We start from the raw sequence: 27387 nt of genomic DNA, 5'->3' as shown, positions 1-27387 counted from the left end.
GAGAAAGGGACAAACTATAAATAGCAACAAAACTAAAGGATGCGAAATACTCTCTACAGCTCTACACGAAATAAAATATTTCTTCCAACGATTTAGATTCTGGAAAAGTCCCCATAACACTTATAGCGTTCCCTCGTTGAATGGCAATACTAATTCTTTGGCGGAGGAAAGCCGTAGAACGAGAGTCACCGTTAAGTGCTGATAAATACTTGCCGATATCAGAAGTTGACAACTTCGCCTCGGAACACCATGGGCCCATAGATTCTACGGCGAAAACGACAAAATTATATCTATCCAGAAGATCGAGATAGTTATTGCGTTTAATTGTAAAAGCAGATGCAGCGGCTGACCCAGCGAGGTTGGAAGTTTTGGGCAAATAAGAAGAAGCGAAGGTGTTATAACAAGTGGCATCTCATAAAAGTTATTTACCTTTGGATCATGGTGTTAAAGTTAAGCCATCTGGACGTTTGCCATTGGAACGATTTATGCCAATGGGTTCTAGAATGGTAGGAAAACCAGCGGAAATTAGGGCCCTTTTAATGATGTCGTTAATTATATTATATTATATTATATTATATTATATTATATTATATTATATTATATTATATCAGAAGTTACTGTAATAACATTATAGCATTATGTCCATCTAGAGAAACTACACTTTCCAATGGTGAAATAATAATGAATTATACAAATCGGTTAATTTAGCTTCCGATATTGCTTCATACGAACATAGAAACATTCTCTGTAGGCTATCTTTCATAGCTTTCGATTGTTGTTGTCCAAGGCCCCTTATAGACGAAGTCATTTGTTTTCTAATTCATTACACGGCCTTAGATGGCAGTTATTTTAATTTTAAAACTCATTTATCTCATTAAATATCAGTCCTATCAAAATGTTTCAAGGAATAAAACTTATCGAAAATTATTTTTAAAGACACTTTTGTTATGTAACATTTTTCACAAAAATCAATAATAAGCGAGATATTTCGATTTATTTAATTCAGGCCCTCTCATAACCCCCCTTTTAAATATTGTATTTTGAATGCCATATAGCCTAAAATCTAAGTTACAACAAACTTAATTTATATTCCAATTTTCACCGAAATCCGTTCAGCCATTATCGCGTGAAAAGGTAACAAACATACAGACAGACAGACATACATACAAACAAAAATGTCAAAAAAGCGATTTTCGGTTTCAGGGTGGTTAATTATATATGTTAGGACCAATTATTTTTGGAAAATCGAAAATTACCAGAAAAATTTCGGCTACAGATTTATTATTAGTATAGATAATAACACTGATATGCTGCCTAGCAGTTCTCAGAACTTGAGGCGATACTATTACGAAAATGGTTCACGGATACACCACATAGCGCTTAGAAACACGAAGCAACCAAGAATTCTTAAAAATATAACGTACTTCTGAGTGACATAATTGATTTAGTTTTAAAATGTTTAAAAGTTCTTGTAAAAAATATTTACGTAAAAAAGTCCAAGATTTATGTGTTTATAATAGATTTCCTGAAAATATGTATTTACATAATTTTTTTGTGAAAATATGTGTTTTTATGTTAAATAAAATTCGGGCTTTAAACTTGAAACTTCATGTTCGGAATTTTTAACTTTGTTACTTGTGTTTTATCACACACAAAAATAATATTTAATTACATAGAAATCCGCTCCTTACTGATCAGCAATTTTGCTAGTTTTTGGCACTTAAATCATATTCTTAATGAAAGCAACTTGTTCAGCTTTGCTTGTTCGTTCATAAAATAATAATGTGTGAAAAAGTCTCCAGTCGGTATACAGCAACGCAACAGCCTAACATGGCCATACATACTCTTTCGGATCGGAGCCACACTTACACATATCCACATTTTATCTCTACTTTCCAAATTCTGTGACTAAGGCTAGTGGAACGGTGTATGTGCTTTTTCTCTGGCAATCCGTCCAAAATGATGTTCTACGTCTTCTTCAAAGTTAGCAATGGTCTTGATTTACCAATGTAAAACGCAAAATAAGTCCCCAATACTATCTCCCACCAGCTTTAAACTGTTTCTGTTATATCACGCGACGTCCAGAGAGCCAGCGGATTGTTCAAATGGATTTTAAAAATTTTGGAAATAAATGCACATTGGAGTTAAGTCACGCCTATCTCTAATTAACATGACTTAAACACTTGCTATAAGATGGGGGAACCTATAAACTATTTTATGAAAGATAAAAATGAAAAATCATTAATTTTGGAAATAAGTTCTTCACTTAAACAGTATTGTATTGTATTGTATTGTATTTATTTACATTCCATGGTATTCGTACATTGCTTCACAGCTAGAATATGGAACAAGTCAAAAAAATTAATACTACTATAAAGTTTTAATTTATAGTCACAGTCTAGTTGAATATATACAGAAGAGGTTTGCAATATAGTCTACTAGTACAACACAAAGTTTTAGTATCAATTTCATGAAGCGTTGTTGAATGTCACCTACAGAATAGAAGGCGTGAGAAATTAGGTACTTTTTTAATTTGGCCCTAAATAATCGTATATTTTTAGTTTCATTTTTTATATCGATAGGGAGGCTATTAAAAATTTTTATTGCCATATAACGCACTCCTTTTTGATAGCACGATAGATTTGCCGATGAAATATGAAAGTCATTTTTGACGCGTATTTATGCTATGAACTAATGAATCACTTACAAGTTTTCAAGATTACACACGAGGAAGATTATTAATGAAAAGATATACTGACAAGCCATGGGCATTATTTGTAGTTTTTTTTAAATAGTCCTACAAGATTCCCTAGATTTGGCACCTACTATTATTCTAATTACTCTTTTTGTAGTAGGAATATACTGCTACTATCTGTGGAATTTCCCCAGAATATTATTCCAAAACTCATTACCGAGTGAAAGCATGCAAAGTATATTGTTTTTAAGATATTGATATTTACTATCTTTTGCAGAGATCTAATAGTAAAAACATGCTGAATTTAGTTTGGGGGTAATTTCTTTAATATGATTTTTTAAATATGATTATGTTAAGCGATAGAATTGTGTTATCAAAAGAATACACTAACGGTATTCTATTCAGTCATATGTATTTTCTTGCTCTAGATTGGCTCGTACTAAAAAGTTTCCAGATCACAATGTTTCTTAATATGAATAGAAATAAAATGCTCTCTTCTTGACAGGTTAATTCAATGTTCTTTCGATATTACTTTCACGGTTTTCTACGTAAATATTCTAGATCTTACCACTTTAATTTTTTATTCTTTCTTTCTTCGTCAGTTTTACCTTCTCCTTCTATTACCGACCTACAATCCAATGCAGTGTATTATTTTTTACCAACACTAGACAGGAACACATTTCGGGCCTCCCTGGTCGTGTTGTCAGCAGGACACAGAGCCACCGCTGAGACAGCACACGACAAGGGGCATACATCGATCCCGTGGACTGAAGATACATGTCTTCCACTGACTACGCCGGGAATGGAATCACGGGCCGCTTGGTTGAAAAGTGCATACACAATCCACATAGCAAATGCAGCGGATATAGCTTTAATTTTATAGACGATTAATTCTATTTCGACAATATTCTTTTTACAGCATTTACAATACAGGACTCCCATATCCAATTGAAAAGATTACTGTCATTTTTGACGAATAATATTGATTATCCACAACAAACTTATCAGAACGCAATCAAGATCGAATTATTAGAACAACCTTTTAGTTACATTCCCATCATAAGTAATCAAATATAGCTAATTTCAATATTTACCTCCTTTTAATAAACAAATAAATATTTTGTTTCAGACAGCCGACAGGAGATGAAATTAATTCTGTTATATCTAATATAGGGAAAAGGAACTGGCCACCCTACCCCATTATCTCCTGATCTAGTTGCCTCATAAGTGGTGCCTTGTTGGTATCACTGGTGAGGTTCAAACCTGTCTTAGGGCAGTTGAATAAACAACAATATCTACCATGGTCCACCGCTGTAGAGTAAAGGTTAGCACGTCTGACCGTGAAATGAGCGGGTCCGGGTTCAAATCCTGGTTGAGATTTTTCTGGGGGTTTCCCCCAACCCATTAAGAACAAATGCTGGGTAACTTTCGGAGCTGAACCTGGACTCATTTCCCTAGCATTATTACCTTCATCTCACTTAGACGCTAACCATAGCAGTTGACAAAGCGTCTAAGTGAGATGAAGGTAATAATGCTAGCGAAATGAGTCCAGGTTCAGCTTGGTTTGCTTGATAATTTCTCTCCAGACAATTTTGATTATATGGCAAGCTTTAACTGAAAGAATTATGATAAAAACATAAAGAAATTCAAAATAATTATATTTTAATTGTATTATACATAAAGTACAATGTTTACTTGTTGATCTAAGTTTTTATGAAATGTAGATTGCTCTCTTCCAGGTATTTTTATAGTTTCGGAAGATGTGTGGGTAAATTTCATACGAAAATAAGTTATTTCTTGTCTGTAGCATTGATATTTTACTGCCATAAATAATCACACTGTCGATTTAATTATTTTAAAAAGAGTTTAAGTAATACATTTTTTACTGAATTGTTTATATGTAGGTACTTTCGTGTCAGACATCGATAGTCTAATTTGATTGCTGTAAGTAAATATGTGGAGTCTTCAAATTAAGAACATTTCCTTCATAATCTTTTTTAGTTATGTCAGGATTACATTTTACAAATTTCGTACCGGTATTCGACTTTATAGCTCACATATCGCTGCATATTGCCTGCATTCCGTATAAAAGATCATCTTCGTGAATATTAGCAACACAAAGTAAAAAAAAAAAATCGTATCGCCTATTTTCTGAGGTTTAAAAATTGCATTACGAAAATATTATAAGATGGAAAAGTATTTCTTGTTTGTGTAAGTCTGGATTACGATTAAATTGAGCTAGATCCTTTACCATTTGCACAATGTATGGGAAATCTTGTAACTGTATTTATGTATAATGGAGTTAAGAGTTGCACCATTGGTTTACATTTATTCGTTAGTGCAATATTTATTACTTTTCGTCCTTTCGTACATCAGCCTGGTGTTACTAATACGGAAGCATAGGCTAATAGTTCGAAAATATTCGAACAGCAGACGTGCGTGTGCTACGAGCGTTTCCCACCCCCACTCTTCTCACTTGACCGCTGCAACTAGTCAAATCAAGCACTCTCTACTCCGCATATAGTTTCTTATAACAGGAATATTGTATAAAGTATTAGTTTATTTACCAGTTATAAATGATTTCACTTATTTTAGATTAATTTATAATATCAATTATATGCTAAATAAAGACTTTTAACTCAGTATTAGGCTTTGGTCGATGTACGTAGATAGTCAACTGACTACTTTACTGCGCGGTTGACAGTAGGCCGGCGACGTCACACTAGGCCGGGTGAGCCGCCGTTGCTGAAGTGGCAGGCCTTATTCCGTTTCATGTAGCAAGGTAAATATTTGTGTGTTTGCAAATTGGCAGTGATTTTCTGTTAGTGATCTTGTATCATCATATGGTTTAAGCAACATTTCGTTTGTGAAGTTTGTATGGGGTGTTTTCCTTATAAGTGTCTGGATCTTAATTTTGAAGGGTCAATCTGCCAAATGTGATGAAGGGCCCATAAGAATCATTGCAGAAAATTTCCGCCATTTTGAAGAGGGTGGTCATTCGTGTTGTGCAAAAATTATTTTTCGTATATTTAGTTATTAAATCGTGAATTGAGATACTACTTAACCGTCGAAAGCTTTATCTAGTGGCAATAAAGTTACGGTTCAGCGTAGCGTTTAGTGACATTTGTTTGGAAACATGGTGGTGTTCGATTCGCACATATGGAAGTTTAAGACGTATGAAAACTATTTAAGTAGGGCCTAACAATGCCTGTGATATTCATCGTCGTATACCAGTGCTATATAGTTGCTTCTGCAGGTGAATTATTGGAAGAATCGAATATTTTGATTTAAAGGTGTTACTTAACCTATATCATTGCATGTGTTACAGTTTAACTGTGCGAACAGCTTTAATAGAGTTTTTTCATTCTGTTATACAGGGTGAGATCACAGACATGGGAAGTGAGCATTACTGCCTTAGGTGGAACAATCATCAAAGCAACTTATTGGGTGTGTTCAGTCAGCTACTTCAAGACGAGAGCCTTGTTGATGTAACACTTGCTTGTGCTGAGGGACATTCAATCCGTGCTCACAAGGTGGTACTCTCGGCGTGCTCATCCTACTTCCAGACCCTGTTTGTGGACCATCCGAACCGTCACCCCATTGTCATTCTGAAAGACGTGCGATTTGCAGAATTGAGGACTCTTGTTGAATTCATGTACAAGGGCGAAGTGAATGTAGAATACTGCCAGTTGTCGGCCCTGTTGAAGACTGCTGAGAGCCTGAAAGTGAAGGGTCTTGCAGAGATGACAAACTTAAATTCTGCAAGGGAAGATAGAAGTGAAGGACATCAGCAACAGCAACAACAGCAACAACCAAAACACAGTGGTAGCAACATAAATGTGCCAGACACCCCAATGACACCCGAAGTGGCAGCCACTACAAGACTGATGAACGAAGATGTTGACACACCTCCCCCCGGAGGAAGCTTATCACCACCGCCAGCCAAAAGAGCGTCACAAGCTCGACATGACTCTGGTTGCGATGACAATGAGAGTTGCGACGAAGGTGGGGGTGGGAGGGTAGAAACACCAGATGTGGATGATCTCTCCTCGGTTCATGGCGGTTGTGCAGGACCGAGTGATATGTCGATAACTACTAATGCAACCTCATGTAATCCGCCCGCTACCACGGTCACTGCCACATGTTCAACTGCTGCCAGCAGATTGCCGTCACCTCACAGCAGTGAGCCCATGCCCGGCCCATCTGGCATGCTACCAGTGCAGCAGGTTCCTCTTGTAAGTACCTATCTAAAAATTTATCATGCTACTACTTTGATAAAACTACAGTTTTCCTAGAATCAGTCGTGGCTTAAGTTAAGTGGTAAAATTACCTACTATATCCTTAGAAGGATCGCATCAAGGTTCAGTCCCAACAGATCCAAAATTTGAGATTGTAAAAGCAATAGTGGAGCATGTTAGCTAGACAGGTTTTCAATATCAGTATCTCTAGTATTAGTAGTAGTAGTAACTTAGTATAGTAATAGTAGGAAGTTCCAAATGTTTCAGTAGGTCTAACTAAGCTTATACTTACACTGCACTTCAAAATGCACTGTGGGATAGTCTAGTCCTATCTGTTATCCTGTAGGCTACAATTCATACAAATGTAAATGTCGGAGGAGATTCGAGAGTGTGGTAGGTAGTAAATCTTCGCTTTCCAAAGGCCCGATTTAGCTTGTGTTTATATGTTCGAATAGAATATTAATATGTAAGGTAGTCAAAATAGCAGTAATTTGCTGTGAAGACGGCAAAATCCTGTCGTCATGAGATCAATGCTCTCATGCCGGAAATTTTAGTGATATGTGATGCCTAAAGGTCGGCAGTTCTCCTTCATACACAGTTTTAGTAACAGTGGTAAGAAAGCAACAAAATGGTACTATGAAATTGTAATTAATTTAGCAATTTTGTTGTAGCAGGCCTAGAGTTTAAATTAGCAGGTCCTAATTCTCTTTTCGTCAATGTGTAAGAGAAGACACTTGAGGTACTGGACACTTTTCGTTTCTGTTCATTACGCAGCTTTGGGTTCTGAATTCGTCTATAGGAATTTGCGTTCTTTCTGTCTTTAAATATATAAGCTAGGACTTATGTGTAATAAAAGAAAATTATTAACATAATTATTTAAAATACACGATACATTGCTTTTTATCATACAATCGAATTTTTTCAGTTTGATTCAAAAAGTAGTTATAATCATTAGAGTTCGCCTTTATTTCTGCCTTAAACTTCAATTAAGCCGATGTCTTATTTTATGATTCTAAGTTTGATATAGCTTACAAAAGTCGTGCTTAACGGCATCACATCGAATTTAATGAAATGCCTCTTTGGAAATGAGTAAATTCAGTCTTTCCGATCTAGTAAAATCTTTCATGTGTACTTATGGACGATATTTTGGATAGATTCCAGTAAAATGTACGTTAAACTAATTTCATTATACAGGCATAGACGTTTTATTGTCAAAGAGTATTTGTTATTTACCTAGCCTATTTTTATATCATTTTATAGATTTTTTGTGGAATAAATTGATTTATGAGCGTTGAATTTGTATTTTAACCGATTTGCGTTATTTTTAATATTCAAGCCATTTTTTTTAATTCTTTTCCCTTAACTTATGTGATTTTCTTTAAAACAACTACTGGTATCACAAATGCCATATGTAGACTATGCTCCAACAGTAGGGATGATAGCAAATTGTGGAGAAATTGTGAAATAAAGCGAAGATAAACGTTGTAGTACTCAGAAAAATGTGTAGGCCTACTAATATCAGTTTTCTTCCGTGATTTTAATTTTTATCCGGTGTAAAAACGCATTCTTCTTTAATAGGCCTAATTGTGCATCAATAGCGACATAATAGGGTCAACAAATGGACTTGAATTAGTATAGACCTATTACTACTATATACATGCAGTCACTGGAAGCCTACATTAATATTGCTTCCACTTTGTTTAAATAATCTTCATTTTAAATTGTAACTCATTTTTTACTGAAATCTTCTCCTGCATAACCTGCAGCCTCTCCTCTGTTAAGTTAGCATTTTTCACTGATTGTAATGTCAAAATATAGACACTGGTTGTAAATTGTCCTTAACAACATACTAACCACAGTTTTGTAATTCATGTTATGTAGACATTCCTCCTTGTCATAATACTGGTATAACTTAAATGATTCTGAATACCTCTAGCTTCTAGATATGTTAATTCTTCAGATTCACTTTTCAAAAGAAGTTATTGCACTCTCTGCGCATAATTTCAAGCCCAAAACTTCTGTTTGGTAAGTCGTTAGCAGTTTTCAATTTTTTAATGCTAAATTAGTGCCATACCTCGGTTGTTAATTTATTTAAAAGGTAATTGTTAAGCACAGGAACGCCATTTCGTAGTGCTTCAGCAATAACATGTTTAGCAAGACTTCTGACTTCTGTTGCATTCAAATAATTATAAAATATGATAATTTGGTCCAGGGAGCATCCGTTTTTGGTGCAAAGATAATTCGTTTGGCGTGTTTCTTAATTGAAATTACGAAATGGCGTTCCTGTGATTAACATTTAATTAAGTTACTTAAAATATGAGAAAAAAAATCATTATTTAAATTAATTATAATTCTATATAATTTTACTACTGGACACTGCGCACTGAATTATGATTTATTTACGGTATATAATTGAAGAGTCCACTGCAAGAATGATGGATGTCATTTGGAATACATTTTGCAGGAGAAGCAATTGAAAGTTTGAAATGCTTAGCGCTCAAAGCTTAACTGTGATTTTCCGATCATTACTGGACAATGACTATCAGTGTTAATGCCATATAACTCTCTATGTACATTCTAAATGTCTTAAGCTACGCATTGACAGTCTTGGTTCATTTTCGACAAGAAAGTGACATCCATCATTCTTGCAGTGGACTCTTCAATTGCATCCTTAATTTTACTATTTCACACTGTGCATTGAATAATGATTTATTTACGGTATAATTAACTTAGGCCTGTATAGCCTAATTTTACTAGGTATTTAACACTGTGTACCTACTGAATAATGATAGGCCTATCTCTTTAAGTTTAACCTACATAATCTACGTTCATTTGGTGTTTGTAATAAAGTTATTACATTATACATTACTGTTAGATAATGAAAATACATTTTCAGATATGGTGGCATTGTACATATAGGCCTATAGACCTATTTAGTGTAAAACTTTCTTTGAAGAATTTTGATTTTAACAGTGAACTGTTGATGAATCAAATTTTATTTTAAAAAAAACTTGCACTGACTATTTTGTTAAGGCTTACCCAAATACTTTTCCCTTACAGATATGGATAGATTTATAACCAACAAAATAAAAACTACAAATGTACAATTAATCTCCGTATAATTATTATATTACTGTAATTTGTAGTGATAATTCACAATTTTGTATTAATGTATTAGTATTTTCAGTGTGGCTATAAAACTACTGTATCTGAAATTTTTTTCAGTCCTTGAAGAAGGAAGTAGAATGGGATCGAAGTGTAGGAGATGATAGAAGCACCACGGGAGAAAGTTCCTCAGATTATAGGCATCCACATGAGCCGGTAAGTCACTTCGATTTAACTTATTTCTTTGTTTTTGTATAGTTAGTGTAACTTAATACTGATCATTTTTTTTATTGGTTTATTATAGTCTAAATGTAAATAAATTTATTATTGATACATGCTCTTAACAGTCCGGAATTGTTAAATGTGAGACTTCTTTTAAAAATTCATGTAATCTGTATGTAGACTATCCTTCCACATACAATCTTGTATCAGTAATAAGTTATAAGTAGCTACCTGTTACCTATTAGTTGTAATTGTTAATTGAATGTAATATTTAGTAACGTTTTTGAGCAATTTATATCTGTTTTGGTTTTATTCCCTGCAGAGATTCCAAGAGTTGGCATTTCATTAGGTATTGTCTGGTTTATTAATAATAAAAAAGTAAAATATCTGCAGTTAAATTCTCATCTTTGGTGTAAAATTTCACAGATAAGTTAATAGGCCTACAAGATTTATCGAAAATTGTGCACTAATGATAAATATCAATGATGAAAACTTCGTCTGATACAACTTTTAGTATAGCCTACAAATTTTATGTTGCTTAGATTTATTAGTAAAATATTATTTGCTTGGATTTAAATTATAATCAGTTTTTCTAGGTAGTCAAAACAATTTCTCCAAATGTGCACTGCTATATAGGTCTATGAGCATGGCAGCTAATAATAAAAACATCATTTTTAGAAATTTGTGACCATTTTATTATTAAATTATATGAGTGAGTTCGTGTTTCATAATTAGGTCTTCTCTTTTTAAGTAAGAGACTGAACTTTCCTGGTTTATTAACATAAAGTAAGTAATTTAAAATGAAGAGTGAACTGCAGTAAATTTTTCATCATCTTTGATGTAAAATTACACAGGTAATGAAGTACCGAGAACTGTGTGATACAATTATTATGATAATTAATATCAGTGATGAAAACTTTATCTGACATAGCGTTTAATATATAAATTTTATGTTGCATATGTTCTTGGTGAAATATTTGCTTGGATTTTTAGTTCAGTTGTTCAAGAATAGTCAAAACTATTTCTTTAAATGTGGCACAGCAGTCAATGATAAATACCATTCCAGCATTTTTAGAAACTTCTGATCAGTTTATTATGAAATTAGATACTGCTAATAATATTAACACAGTGAAAACTCATGTCTTTAGTATTAAAATGCAAATTTTAGATTTAAATATAACTCACTTTTCAGTCGTGGAACATAGTGCATTTCAGGACAATATCCCCACCTCACATTAATTCTGAATACTGTGGGAAACTATTTCACAGCCTTGAATGTTTGTTTTTCATGCAGATGTGATCAGGGACTTTTACAGTATATTAAAAAAACAAACCATATATAATGATATCAATAATGTATATTTATTAAAGGTTATGACATTTAATATTATAGGTACTCATGCCTCTTTGATGAAAACTAAGGTTGTCTTAGAGTTAGACTCATAGCATAGGCCTATCACAAGTTTTTGGTATCATTTCTTAAGCTTTAATATCTAAACATTCTTAAATGGTAGAATGTTAGTTGTTTGATATAGGCTTATAAACGAATTCTGAACAGTATTGCAGGAAGGCAACAGTAACTGTAATCTATCTTTATTTTGTGGTTTAACGATTCATATATTACAATACCGGTACCATAAAACAAGAGTACCAGAGTGTTCTTTGTATACAGATGCATGATGCATATACACACACAGAGATATATAAACTTATATAAACCTTGTGACCTAAATCAGAGTTGAAGGTTAAAGAAACAGAGAAATAAAAAACATTTACATATGTTTAAATAAGTTATAGTAGCCTAGCCTAAATGAATCAGTATTAAAGATGACTTTCAGGTTATCTTGAGAGTTGGATGATCGGGTATTGTTGTTGCTTCTTCTTGTTCTTGACTCCAAAATTGATGTTTGTTAAGATGGTCATGGTGAAGTTGATCAGTGTCAAAAGTTAAAAGTGACGTTTTGTGTTATTTATTCATTCTGTTAGATACAAAAATAGTGTGGTGCAAAATTACACTCTTTTTACAGACAAGTCTATGTGGCATCTGAGTTGTATCTCGCTGGTTGGTTTGAATTTTCAGTTATGAAGTTACCAGGTAGGGATAACAAATACTTGTCAACTGTCCAGTGAAACAGTATTTGCTTTTATTTATTTGTTTTGACTAGACACGTTCACGTCATGGTCATGAAGGACATGCAGAAGTAAAATTACTTACATTTTTGTTTTCATAACTCTATAAATTTCAGCTTGATGTATGTAAGTAATATGGAATATCTATTAAGTTCCTTATATCTGTGGCATAATTTGAGAATTGTACAATTTGGCATCCAGAAATGTATTATACAAAAAATGTCGTAATGCTTCAGTTGTAATTTAGAATGTGATTAAGTTTAACTATAATGTATGACAATGAAACAATACTGAGATAACATTGTTACTTAAATAGGGTGAAGCATGTGTCTTAAGAAGTGAAAGTGTGACATTCATGTCGAGATTACATCTTGAACTTCGGAAATAATTTGATCCTCTAAATGCACTCGTTTATTAAAATTGTATATTTAAGAATACAGTGTTGTAGAATATGTGAACATAATTTGTGTATGTTGAGTCGAATTAAGATTGAACAATATTAAATTATTCTGCATAGTTCAGAATCGAATTCGTATATAGATGAGAAATAACTATAGTTGTAAGTCCTATTTCTTTAGAAACCAAAGTATGGATTTCAGAGTACAGTAAAATGCCAGTATATCGAACTCGAGGGGATGCTGTAATTATTTTCATTATAGTGAAATTTTGTTAAACCGAAAATTGATCAAATATGCCTACAAATTGTATCCCATGTTATGGAATAACAGATACTTTACCTGGGTTAGGTTATACTGTAAGCCATAATTATATTGTAACTTCAATAAGTATCGATACCATAGGCCTAATGATAATTCTGCATATTCGACAACTGGATAATTATTCTTGCATATTTTGCAACATTTTTCATTCATCATGGCCTTGTTAGGACCAAAAATTTGGGTTCTGAATCGATCACTTGAAATATTAGCTTTGAGATTGATACAGTAATACGTATTATTTTAACAGTTTGACTTACCCTATGTAATAAAGAATAAACCACATACACAGCACTATCCACTTCTTCATGGCGGTACTTCTTATCTTCTTTCTCTGAAATCCAATGGCGTCAGATTAAATACTTTTCTCAATTTTTGCTCTGTCTTTGACAAATGTTGAAAGTGTCGATGCACTTATGCCATATTTTCTTGCAACTTCGCTTTTCTTCTTTCATCTGTCTACTCCTTCAATGATTTTTCTCTTCTCATCTAGCGAAAACTGCTTCTTGGCTTTTTTTCAGCCCTACTTGCTTCTTCACTTCTTCCTTTAACGTTTAGGGTGGTTTAGGAACAAACTGCCTTCGAAAATTCGATTTTATTAAACTGTTTCATTGAAATATAAATTCAAACCACAACAATCGCGTCTACGGAAGTGCATTTAGAAAACTCGCTGAAACCAAGGGTGACCAGTGCCTAGCAATAACTCATTTAAGTTATTTCATTTTCTTTCGAATTTATTTTAAGCAATTTTTAACTGCTTATTAGGCCTAATTTCGTTAAAATAACATTTTTTTTTGTAGCAGGATGAATTATTATTATTACATTAAACTGAATAGTTCGTCACTTATGTGTTATTTAAACAGAACATTTTTAACATGCAAATTAAGAGCAAAATGGCTGGGACTAAAAAATTATTTCGTTATTCTGAAAAATTCGTAACTTTGGCTTTCATAATAACTGCATTTCACTGTACCTAATATCTTTGGTTTTTAGTTACAGTTAGGTATATCTGTTAGTTATAAGAACTAAGTTAAACAAGTGATACGTTTACTAATCTCTTAAGTAATTTTTCACCAATTTTCAATGAAAAGCATTAATTTCATGTATCATTTTCTTTGAGCAATTCAGGAATTGAGCAGTCCAGGTCAGAAATTAGAAACATTAACTTTCATTAATGTGATGGTGCTGATGATTATTATTATTATTATTAATATTATTATTATTATTTGTGTACATAGGCCAAATAGAAATGATCGGGATGAAATTGAAATACAAACTGCTGAGCCATTTATACCCGAACCCACGCTTTCAGAAGTCGAAATTGCGATAGAAAATCTGAAAAAGTACAAGTCTCCAGGTATCGATCAAATTCCAGCAGAATTAATACAAGAGGGTGGAAGTGCATTATATAGCGAAATTTATATAACTCCATACGTAGAAGAAATTATTGGGGATCATCAGTGTGGTTTTCGGCGTAATAGATCGACTATTGATCAGATTTTTTGTATTCGACAGATAATGGAGAAAAAATGGGAGTATAAGGGTACAGTACATCAGTTATTCATAGATTTCAAAAAGGCATATGACTCGGTTAAGAGGGAAGTATTATATGATATTCTTATTGAATTTGGTATTCCCAAGAAACTAGTTCGATTAATTAAAATATGTCTCAGTGAAACATACAGCAGAGTCCGTATAGGTCAGTTTCTATCTGATGCTTTTCCAATTCACTGCGGGCTAAAGCAGGGAGATGCACTATCACCTTTACTTTTTAACTTTGCTCTAGAATATGCCATTAGGAAAGTTCAGGATAACAGGCAGGGTTTGGAATTGAACAGGTTACATCAGCTTCTTGTCTATGCAGATGACGTGAATATGTTAGGAGAAAATACACAAACGATTAGGGAAAACACGGAAATTTTACTTGAAGCAAGTAAAGCGATTGGTTTGGAAGTAAATCCCAAAAAGACTAAGTATATGATTATGTCTTGTGATCAGAATATTGTACGAAGTGGAAATATAAAAATTGGAGATTTATCCTTCGAAGAGGTGGAAAAATTCAAATATCTTGGAGCAACAGTAACAAATTTAAATGACACTTGGGAGGAAATTAAACACAGAATAAATATGGGAAATGCGTGTTATTATTCGGTTGAGAAGCTCTTATCACCCAGTCTGTTGTCCAAAAATCTGAAAGTTAGAATTTATAAAACAATTATATTACCGGTTCTTCTGTATGGTTGTGAAACTTGGACTCTCACTCTGAGAGAGGAACATAGGTTAAGGGTGTTTGAGAATAAGGTGCTTAGGAAAATATTTGGGGCTAAGCGGGATGAAGTTACAGGAGAATGGAGAAAGTTACACAACACAGAACTGCACGCATTGTATTCTTCACCTGACATAATTAGGAACATTAAATTCAGACGTTTGAGATGGGCAGGACATGTATCACGTATGGGCGAATCCAGAAATGCATATAGAGTGTTAGTTGGGAGACTGGAGGGAAAAATACCTTTAGGGAGGCCTAGACGTAGATGGGAAGATAATATTAAAATGGATTTGAAGGAGGTGGGGTATGATGATAGAGACTGGATTAATCTTGCACAGGATAGGGACCGATGGCGGGCTTATGTGAGGGCGGCAATGAACCTTCGGGTTCCTTAAAAGCAATTTGTAAGTAAGTAAGTATTATTATTATTTGGGTGCAAAATTGAGGGACCATAAGGTTTTTGTTGTCCAGTGGTGATAAAAATTAATTATCTTGCGCCATTTCTTCTCTTGCTTCCCCATAAAGACGTAATATTTCATGATTCTGTTATCTTTTTCTGTTTAATTTGTGGCCATTTGGGAGGCGGTTTTGTTGAGGATTTGTCTATAAAGCTAATAAAGTATTATATGGCTGGAAGGTATGTTTTGTTGCCCTACTACTGTAATGATTTTAATAAAACAGGAGAATTTGCAGATGTCACTTGACTCACTCTTGCTATTGAGAGAAATATCTTCATTTAAGTGGTTGACTAATGCCAATTCTTAGAATTAGATGACGAATTTAAATTGCAGATGGTATTCATTTTTTTTTTTTGTATAAATGTTGAAACTTCATTTTTTCGAACATCATTAATTATTTGCATAAAGTACTTTTATTCCAAGTTGAATCAGCTCAATATACATTAACAGGTCATACATCACTAGGCTTAAGTCTTACTGTCATAGCCTATCTTACATCAGGATTTCTTACAGTGCGAAATTTTGTCCTACTTCACGATCATCACAGCCGTGAATTTGGTGATCCGTTTCTTAATACAGTACGGCCTAGCTATTTTTTTTTTTAAACTCTATGAGTTTTGTGATTTCAACTAATTTTCCATAGTTTCTTTTTAACTTTAATCAAGATACATGCTGATAAAAGTAGTTTATTCATTCACTACATTTCAAACTCTAATACTGCCACATGAAATGCTTCATGTACAGGTACTTATATTTTAAGAAAATGTTGTTATAATCTGTGTTGAAATATATCGTGTGTGTTTTGGCTTTGTTGTAACATTAATTTTGATACTGTTTGGCCATGCGTGCCACAAATAAGCTGAATTTGTTGCTTGGCATTTTGTGACCTTATAACGTAAATAATGCCATTTTGAAATTGTTGAATTATTTCAAGTTATGGGATGTTCTTAATAGTTATAAATTACTGTGTAATGCTTGAGAATAGCGTTTAAACAGAATTAAACTATTCCTTGTTATCATCATCATCTTCATCATGCTTAATGATTCACACTCTGAAATTATTTCATTTTAGAAATTTGTTATTTTATTACAATCTTTGCAGTCTGTGTCATTTAGTCTTAAGACGTTTCTAAATATAATCACTATACTGCAGTTGGTACTGTAGGTGTAGATGATGAAACTTACCCAGGTGACATCTTTCTCTAAGCATAGGATATACCCTATATTTTCGTCATTTCGCTCTCCATCTCCTCATTGTCCAATAATAGTAACATGTCCTCCACATTCATTCTAATAATAATAATAATAATAATAATAATAATAATAATAAGCATAAGGAAATTGTACCAGAACAATGGAAGGCGTACATAATTTGACCTATTTTTAAAAAGGGGACAAGACTAACTGTAGTAACTTTCGAGGAATACCACTTTTGTTAAGGTCGTACAAAATTTTGTCCAATATTCTTTTGAGAAAGTTAACTCCATATGTAGATGAAATTATTGGGGATTAACAGTGCGGTTTTAGACTAATAGCTCGACTATTGATCAGATTGTTTGTATTCAACAGATATTGGAGAAAAAATGGGAGTATAAGAGTACAGTACATCAGTTATTCATAGATTTCAAAAAGGCATGTGACTCGGTTAAGAGAGAAGTTTTATAGAATATTCTTATTGAATTTGGTATTCCCAAGAAACTAGTTTGATTAATTAAAATATGTCTCAGTGAAACTTACAGCAGAATCCATATGCACCAGCCATTAGGAAAGTTCATGATAACAGAGAGGGTTTGGAATTGAACGGGTTACATCAGCTTCTTGTCTGTGTGGATGACATGAATATGTTAGGAGAAAATCCACAAATGAATAGGGAAAACACGGAAATTTTACTTAAAGCAAGTAAAGCGATAGATTTGAAAGTAAATCCCGAAAAGACAAAGTGTGTCTTGTGACCAGAATTTTGTACGAAATGGAAATATAAAAATTGGAGATTTATCCTCCGAAGAGGTGGAAAAATTCAAAATCTTGGAGCAACAGTAACAGATATAAATGACACCTGGGAAGTAATTAAACAGAGAATAAATATGGGAAATGCCTGTTATTATTAGATGGAAAAGCTTTTGTCATCCAGTCTGCTTTCAAAAAATCTGAAACTTAGAATAGGCCTATATAAGGTAGTTATATTACCAGTTGTTCTGAAACTTAGAATAGGCCTATATAATGTAGTTATATTACCGGTTGTTCTATATGGTTGTGGAACTCTCACTTTGAGGAAGGAACAGAGGTTAAAGGTGTTTGAGAATAAGGTGCTTATGAAAATATTTGGGGCTAAGAGGCATGAAGTTACAGGAGAATGGAGAAAGTTACACAACGCAGAACTGCACTCTGTATTCCTTACCTGACCTAATTAGGAACATTAAATCCAGACATTTGAGATGGGCAGGGCATGTAGCACATATGGGCGAATCCAGAAATGCATATAGAGTGTTAGTTGGGAGGCCGGAGGGAAAAAGACCTTTGGGGAGGCCGAGATGTAAATGGGACAGTAATATTAAAATGGTTTTCAGGGAAGTGGGATATGATGATAGAGACTGGCTTAATCTTGCACAGGATAGGGACCGATGGCGGGCTTATGTGATAGCGACAATGAACCTGCGGGTCCCTTAAAAGCCATTTGTATGTATGTATCTATGTATTTAGTTAGTTATTTAACCACGCTGTATCAACTACGAGGTTATTTAGTGTCGATGAGATTGGTGATAGCGAGATAAGCCGAGGATTCGCCATAGATTACCTGGCATTCATTTTACGGTTGGGAAAAACCTCGGAAAAATCCCAACCAGGTAATCAACCCAAGCTAGGATCGAACCCGTGCCCGAGCAACTTCAGACCAGCAGGCAAGTGCCTTAACTGACTGAGCCACGCCGGTGGCTGTATGTATGTATGTATGTATGTATGTATGTATTAAGTGTAAGCATATAGCACGAGGACATACAACTGGTAATTGACAGCCGAAGCGTCGGCTCCAGTGGACGATCGATTGGCTCTTCTGCCAGTCGTCTGGTATTCGGCCGTTCACGGTGCCAGTGGACGGCTAGGCTAATTCATTTAAACCAGTGTATAATAGAAAATTTCAGTACACTGTTACAAATCAAGAACATCATGAAAGTGGGCTGTTTTTTTAAATAGTTATGTATTCTTAAGTTTACATTGTGGTGATAGTATTTAAACACTATTTGAGACTCGCATTCAGGAGGTCCTGGGTTCAAACCCCGTGGTCAACGAATCTGACTGGGGTTTGTCATGGTTTCCGTCAGTCACAAAATGCAAATGCCGGATTGGAAATTTACATACCATGATTCATCACCACCTCAATCACCAATATCATAAACATTAACCAAAATCTAAAATCAGTTACTACATGAACACAAGCCATTTACAACACAAAATAGAAACAAAATCGAAAATAGTAACAATGGCTGACTGGTATACACACAGATCCTAAACACGCAATATGACTTAAGATGTTAAAGTGTGTATAAATAAACTTAACAAATGCAAAATGTAGCAGTGTTGAATTGCATGTGAGGAGAAAGCACTTGTATGGTGGAATTCTTTAGTCCTGTGATAATATGATGAACAAGAACGATGATGAATGGATTTTTACGTGACCAGGAAATGGCCAGTAAATTTTAACTGAAACTCTCTCATTTAGGGCCAGTATCTTTTTACGTATCTTCAAGAGCGTTCTGCTGAACATCTTAGGTTGGAACAAATTCTTAGTAGACTTATTGTCTCTCTCTGTCTGTCTGTTTTCTGTATGTATTTGTTTGAGATTTTGGTGAGCTGTTGCATGTACCATTCTCACTCTGTTGAGTTTTGTTTTAATCTTATATTATGCTTTCAGTGGTCTCTGGTAACGTTCTTTGCATGTAGATCAGTTAATGAAATACCTTGAAGACACAATTTTTTTTGTTTGCTTGAAATCTTACTATAATTTGAAATGTTGTACCAGTAGTACTCAATGAAAGTACACATCACATTATACATTCATTGAATTATTTACTCATTTCTGTAAAAATCGTTATCTTTCTAAAATTTTATAGATAGCAAATAATTGTGTTGCTTCTTTTACATATTTGTATTTTGTACATGTTCGTACAATTCAATGTAGAACTGTAATTACGAATTCAAGAGAAGAATATGATGTAACATGATTAATAAAATGGTGTGTATAATAGTAAGTGACAATTTCTTTCTGTTAGATAATAAATATTGTTAATCAATAGTTTCATATGTCAAACTCATCAGACTTTTGTTCATAATTTCGAAATTGTAAGTAGACTAAATACCAGGTATGATTTATTTTTTATTATCGTCGTCGTCGTCATCATCATCATCATCATCATCAGGACTTTAAACATTTTATGGTGGCTTACCAGTCAGCATGGTCGAACTGCAGAAGCACAATTAAAACATTTTTCACTTGTCACAGACGAGCAGATGAATGCTTTCTTCAAGCTCTGATCAGTATCATCATCATCATCATCATCATCATTATTTTATAACGACTTGCAGACAGTAGCAAAAGTGCTATAGACTGTAGTACAATAAAATCATGATCAGTGTACATTTCACTGCTGCAGTAAGTTAGAGTGAATTGTAGGAAATTATAGGAACACCACAAATTCAGGGGATATGCAATTTTCTAGAAACTAAAAAAAATATCAGTTTGCTTTTCTTCGTTTTTTTTTATATAGGTTTAAAGGAATTTCAATAATTTATATCCTATTCACATAATTTTGCATTTTACATGTTTGCGTACTTTTTTCAATTTCTTAGCTTAAATATACATTTAAATTTCTTTAGAAGATAAACATATTGTCCTCCTCTGCCTTCTTGTTTTAAAGAAATAAAATTATTGTTACTAGGCGTAGATAGCAGAAACCCCACGTGTCCAGGCAATTCAGATTTTTCCAGAAAATATTAAAGTGAAAAAATTTGAAGTTTATGTATGTCAAACATTAGAACTTATTATTAGCCTTTAATTTAAAAACATTGTCACTTCAAAGTACCAAACGAAGATAATTGGTTTTTTGTGCCTCCTGAAAAACTTACTCAGATGGACTTGTGCGGTTTCTGCAATTCACGATTCAATTGGTGTATTATATAAGCAATTATATTTTGAAAATATCTAAAGGAGAAAACATATTCATGATCTCTAACTTGAATAATCATGCAAGAAACAAAGTTGCAGACAAAATTACATAACATCTAGGCTGCAGTATTTCCTAAACTTTTAAAATAACATAAACACATAATTCAAATAATGTAAGTAATAATTTTAAAAAACGTAAGACAAAAAAAACAAGGTATGAAAGGAAATTTTACAATTTCATACTTTGTGGGAGTGAAAAACTATACACTTAATAGATAAGATAAAACATATTTAGTTACCTAAAACTGTATTTTTAAGATCAGTTGTAGTTATAGACATACAGACCAGATTAAAATAACTGAAATGAGGAAGAGAGTATTAAACATATTCAAATTAGCTTAAATTATAGAAAAGTAAGAAATAAAGCATATAAGTAGAATTAATGATAAAAGCATCCGAAAAAACTTTCACAATAAAAGTGAATCCACAAACTGTTAGGGAAAATACGGAAATTTTACTTTAAACAAGTAAAGAGATAGTTTGGAAGTAAATCCCGAAAAGACAAAGTATATGATTATGTCTCGTGACATAGTACGAAATGAAAATATAAAAATTAGAAATTTATTCTTTGAAAAGGTGAAAAAGTTCAATTAACTTGGAGCAACAGTAACAAATGAAGAGTCCACTGCAAGAATGATAGATGTCACTTTCTTGTCGAAAATGAACCGAGACTGTCAATGCATAGCTTAAGACATATAGAATGTACATAGAGAGTTACATGGCATTAACACTGATAGTCATTGTCCAGTAATGATCGGAAAATCACAGTTAAGCTTTGAGCGCTAAGCATTTTAAACTTTCAATCGCTTCTCCTGCAAAATGTATTCCAAATGACATCCATCATTCTTGCACTGGACTCTTCAAATATAAATTACTCTCGGGAGGAAATTAAATGCAGAATAAATATGGGAAATGCCTGTTGTTATCGGTTGAGAAGCTTTTGTCATCCAGTCTGCTCTCAAAAAAACCTGTTAAGTTAGAATTTATGAAACAGTTATATTACCAGTTCTGTAGTGCTCGGGAAAAGTGGCACATGTCAAAAATGTTAATTTTACAGGAGAAGGGGAAAAACTGTCTTCGCACTGGTTTATTTTGATTTGATTTTCTTCTGTATGAATTATTGTAATGGGAGAAATACTTATGTCTCTTTTCCCAAGCAAGCAGATGTTCCGTAAGTTGTCAATAAATTAATAAAAAATGTTGGTGGAAACTGACAAACACAAAAACAACTTTAACCGTAAGGAGGAAGGGACTCAAAGTCAACAAAGCTTAGTATCCAGCCCTCAGAAGCACACACATCAAACCCTTTCTCCGACAATTAGACACTATGACAAACACTCAGAACACCGAAGCCACTGGTGCGGACCGCGGCGACAACGACAGTCCCACTCCTTAAATATCGATGTGCTACCTGGCTCAATGCCAGTTCCTGATACACACAGCAGATCTTTCCGCACACGTGTACCACGCCACTGAAGATGACCACTGGAGTAGTGGACGAAACGTTTGATTGTAACACCAACAGACCACGGCCCTCTAGCCCGGGAAATACGCATCCAATCCACACTTTCTTGGCACAAGACTTTCTTCACTTTGAGCACAGTGCTGTAACGGTTTTTTTTATAGCCTCATTTCTAGTTTTATCTTGCCTGCTTCACCAATGGGCCCTTATGCGTGGGAAAGGTATTTGAAGTTGTACTACTGTACTAATTTTGCAGGGGACATCACAAATAAGTGAAACAGAAGAAAGGTGGATAGGGGGTGTTAGAGAATGCTTCTTGTTGTGCAGTAGTTCAGTGGAACTAAAGCAGGGATGGTTGTTTTGGTTTTTCCACATCTACCCTTAATATGCAAGAAATTTCCAGTCATCAAATACAATGCTAACATCCGAACAATCCAGAAACTTATTATTATTATTTTTTACAAAATGTGCAAATTTGAGGTTTTATGCAGCAAAATCTGAAAATATGCTACTTTATATGCACAATAATCTATTGTATGCAGGTACGCCTGGAATATGCAAAAATATGCGCGATTAACTTTGTATATTCGACATCACAGACATTCAAAACATGTATAAGAATGTTTTTGCATGACTTTCAATCGATCATCAAAAATATGCATTTGCATATGAATTCTGGTCCTTGTAATCACATAATATTTATAAAAATTTAAAGTGATGGTAATGATGATGATAATGATAAAGTTGGTCTCCATTTATAACAAACTTTTCATGGTTTCAAGTGTGTCAGATGAACAGTATGAAAATAATACAGATTAGGTAGGTCTAATGCACCTGTGGTCGACAATGTCATTATTGAACGCCAGAAGTTCGAGATAAGGTACAAGGGATCTTTGATGTACTAGAGTAGTAGACTGAGGTAGTTTCTAGGATTATGCTGTCTGTGACATGTAACAGATGCCAGAGATCTTCAATTGAGTGAATGCGGCAAATTTCTTGTGCTAATATAATACTTGAGTCATCACTGAGTATTTACAGAGATGCCCAAGATTTGTGTAATGAAAATAAACATTTTGTTAAATTTGATGCTGGTTTGTAAACATTGCTATACAGTGATACATTTAAAGAAATTCTTCTCACATTTACTGCTACTGTATACTTGACTTCTAAGTTTAGGATCTTTCTCAGAAGTCTTTAATAGGCATTGCCGATCATATTCTTCTTAAGAGCCTTCTACCATTTGTACCATTTTGACATTATTGACCTAAGACAAGTATGTACAATTTGTTTACAGAAGTATAGGCCTATTAAACCAAACAAATTCTTACATTGCACAGCTGATGCTATTAATTTAGATATGAACACAGATACTGCTTTCCTTGTGTAAGACACTCCCTGTTTTTATTGTATTACATGAAAATGAGCCTATAAACATGAGTAAAGGGGCTGCTTATGTAAAAGAAATTTTGATGAAAGTTTGCAAGCAGTGAGTAAGTATTCGCATTTGCTTGGTGTAGTTAGAAGCACTCAGTTGCTCTTAAAAACCAAGAAACACCGGTTTTTACATAGATAATTTGAAATAGGCCTACTGTTTTACAATTTTTCTGCTTTTGATTAGCATAACTTTGTAATAGTGCATTTTAAATTATCATTTGAGCCTTAAAACTTAAGGAATCATAACTCTTCAAGCAAGTTTTTTTAATATGCTCACTCAGTATTTTAAGTTTCATGCTAATGCTTAAATCAACAGTCAATCTGTTTGTAACATACAGTGTTCTCCCCAGGGCATTTTTAATGGGCGTGCTGCCCAGCAGTTATGTCGTGCGACCCAGCTGCGGTTTCAGACATATCAGGTACATCTTTTCAAGTTCAGTATTAATTTAAAATTGCTCTACTTAGCTAATAAAAACAAGGTTAATTGTTCTTTAGTTTTTATAACAAATGGCATAATTGTTTTCTGTCCTTGGTGTATTTAGCAAAGGGCTGTTTTATTTTGTTATGTACTGGGGAGAATACATACCTATTGCATGGGTAAAAAAAAGTCTTTAAAAGTAGTTTATGCTCGACCATGCCGAAATGTAGTAATTATACACCTGGTAGCAGCCCTTTAATGGACCTCATTGAAGTACACCTATTCATTAAAGTTCAGTTGTTCCACCAATCAGAAAATACCATTGTAGCAATATGAAAGCGCAAGTATCGATTATTCTCGGATATGCAATCGAAAGACAACTAGCGCGAGATTAGACAAAGTAATGTCTAATTCAATTTCAAGGTTATATCAAGATTAATGTTTATTTTACTCTCTAGATTATATCAAGTCAATGTCGACATTTGTTTCTCGGAAAAAATCAATACTTTCGCGTCTGCGCACATCTCACAATTTACGAAGTATTGCACAAGGTCAGTTCCGCTCCTCAGTCAGATAAGAATAACATGAATACTTATGAATAATTTCAAGTTAGAAATATGGTCGAGCATAAAAAGTCGTATGAAACTTGACTATAATGGTAATTAAGACGCTCGTATGAAAATTATGAAACTCGCTTGTGCTCATTTCATAAACATACTCGCGTCTTAATTACTACCATTATAGGCTCGTTGCATAATTACTATTACACGATTTAATTTAGTTACAAATTGCATTTTAATGTCATTACGGACACAGGAATCTATTACATGTCTAACCTATGAATGTCATTAATTGGAGGAAGACATATGGAAATGCAACATTTGAAATTGTGTATAGAACATACCTGGTATGTTGTATATAGTAATATAAATTAAGTGTTTTACATTTTAATGTTTCTGTTAATATCTGTATCATACCTATTACAGTCCAGAGAAAGAGTATTTTATATAAAGCTGTTGAGACCATTAATTCAAACTAGATTTTGTTTTGTTAATATTATATATTTCTAAAATTAATCCTTCATGTACTTTATTTTTATGTATACATAATTTTGTAATAATAATCATGATAACAATAACAACAATGGAGACTGAGACTGTGTGTCTTGTAACCTAACGCCTGATTTGTAACTCAGAAAGAAGTGAAATATGAAAAACTACATTTATTTGTAATTTATGAGCTAGTCCACTGCTGTGGAGTAATGGGTAACATATGTGATTGTGAAACAAGCAAGTCGAGATTCAAATCCTGGTTGCTTCTCTGAGGTTTACCCTCAAACCAATTGAAGCAGAAATGTTGGTTGACTTTCAGCATTGGACTTCAGTCTCATTTCACGAGTCATTATTTTCATGGTGCAGCATACTTAATATGTGCAAGAGTGTAACTGCTTGGCCGAGAAATCATTCACAAAAACAGGAGCTAGAAATGTAACGAATATTAATCATATTATAATGTTTCAGCATTGTGTTAATATAATTTCCAGAAAATAGTTTCAGAATGATGGTAATGTTTTAAGTGTATGAAGCTTCAACAATAACCTTTTCTCTCCTTAATCTTATAACAGCAGTATCTCCCAGAAGTGCTCTTTGTTTGTAAATTTATTCTTAATCGTATGACAAATTAAATGTAATTAAAAGGTCACTGTTTTTGCTACAAAGTGCTTCGCTTTAATTCGTTCTTCTGTCAAATAGGTGCTGGTTCTGTAGTGAAAATGTGAGACTTATCCTGAGTGTTCACATATTGCCGCTGTTATACATAATTACGTGCTGAGAACTCAATTAATACAGACATTTTGTTAAAATTATAGTGAAACTCCTTCTAATGAACATGTTCCTTAAGCATTAACTCTTTCTTCTAGAAATTATTTCGCAACACTATACAGTATACAGATCCCTTTTCACAACACCAGGTCCACACCTGTGGAGTAATGGTCAGCGCGTCTGGCTGCGAAACCAGGTGGCCCGAGTTCGAATCCCGGTTGGGGCAAGTTACCTGGTTGAGGTTTTTTCCGGAGTTTTCCCTCAACCCAATACGAGCAAATGCTGGGTAACTTTCGGTGCTGGACTCCGGACTCATTTCACCAGCATTATCACCTTCATATCATTCAGACGCTAAATAACCTAGCTGTTGATACAGCGTCGTAAAATAATCCAATAAAAAAATAAACAAAACCAGGAAACACTTGTAAAATTACTTACCCAGAGTTACCACTGAATGAAGTGTTTGGTCAAGGAACTGTCAGACAGTAGAATATAGTTTGTTCTATTGACTCAAAAATAAAATAAGTTGTCATATATATGTAATAAAAGAAAGTGAAAGAAATTTTCAAATTAATGGTCATCAGATTACGCTGTGTGTCTTCCAGAAAATTAAAGAAATTCAGTTTATGAAACGGTAATTAATAAAAATGATGAAGATTATCGCAAATTAATCATTTTCTAGATTTCAGTAGTAGTTGGAAAATTTGTGTTTTATTGTAAATAACTTTATATTAAACATATCTTAAGTTAAAACATATTACATGAAGAATTTCCATTGTGTTGTGTAAAAATTGTCAGATTAATGCAAGATGAAGTTAAATATTCTTTTATATCTGATAAAGTGTGTATGTGCTGTTGAAGTTCATCGATAATACCGTTTTTATTTTAATTTTATATAAAAGACAAAATTCGAAGTATTTATTAATGTGCTATAATTTTCATGTAATATCAGTTAAATTATACCACCTATAACTTAAACGGTTTTGTGTTTGTATTGCCTTACTGCTGCAAAAAATAAAATATTTTTCATTGGAAATTCATCAAGAGTTCGTATATTATTAACAATATTGATTGAAGTGAGGAAACTTAATAATTCGAAGCTATCTGTGATGCTGGTTTATTGAGTGATAGGACAGTATTTATTTGCTTAAAGTGAACAGAAAGCAAGAGACATTGCTTCTGTTGGAAGTGTAGCTGTGGCT

The 27387-nt window shown here is 33.6% G+C and overlaps 1 protein-coding gene across 4 annotated transcripts in view; it reads left to right on the top strand.

Annotated features, from left to right (window-relative positions):
- The window catches only part of LOC138690997 (protein tramtrack, beta isoform-like), a 305513-nt gene that overhangs the window by 254973 nt on the left and 23153 nt on the right, over positions 1-27387 (top strand). Inside the window, exons 1-4 of one of the 4 annotated variants that reach the window (XM_069812627.1) lie at positions 5399-5477; positions 6073-6930; positions 10159-10254; positions 24298-24366. In XM_069812627.1, coding sequence (XP_069668728.1) covers positions 6088-6930; positions 10159-10254; positions 24298-24366 — 1008 coding nt within the window. In that variant the 5' untranslated portion in view covers positions 5399-5477; positions 6073-6087. The other 3 variants (XM_069812623.1, XM_069812625.1, XM_069812626.1) reach the window with 3 other exon arrangements.

The sequence above is a fragment of the Periplaneta americana genome, chromosome 16, assembly GCF_040183065.1.
Source record: "Periplaneta americana isolate PAMFEO1 chromosome 16, P.americana_PAMFEO1_priV1, whole genome shotgun sequence".
In the NCBI taxonomy this organism is placed as follows: Eukaryota; Metazoa; Arthropoda; class Insecta; order Blattodea; family Blattidae; genus Periplaneta; species Periplaneta americana.
The sequence above is the reverse complement of the archived record's forward strand: the minus strand, read 5'-3'. Positions and strand labels throughout refer to the sequence as shown.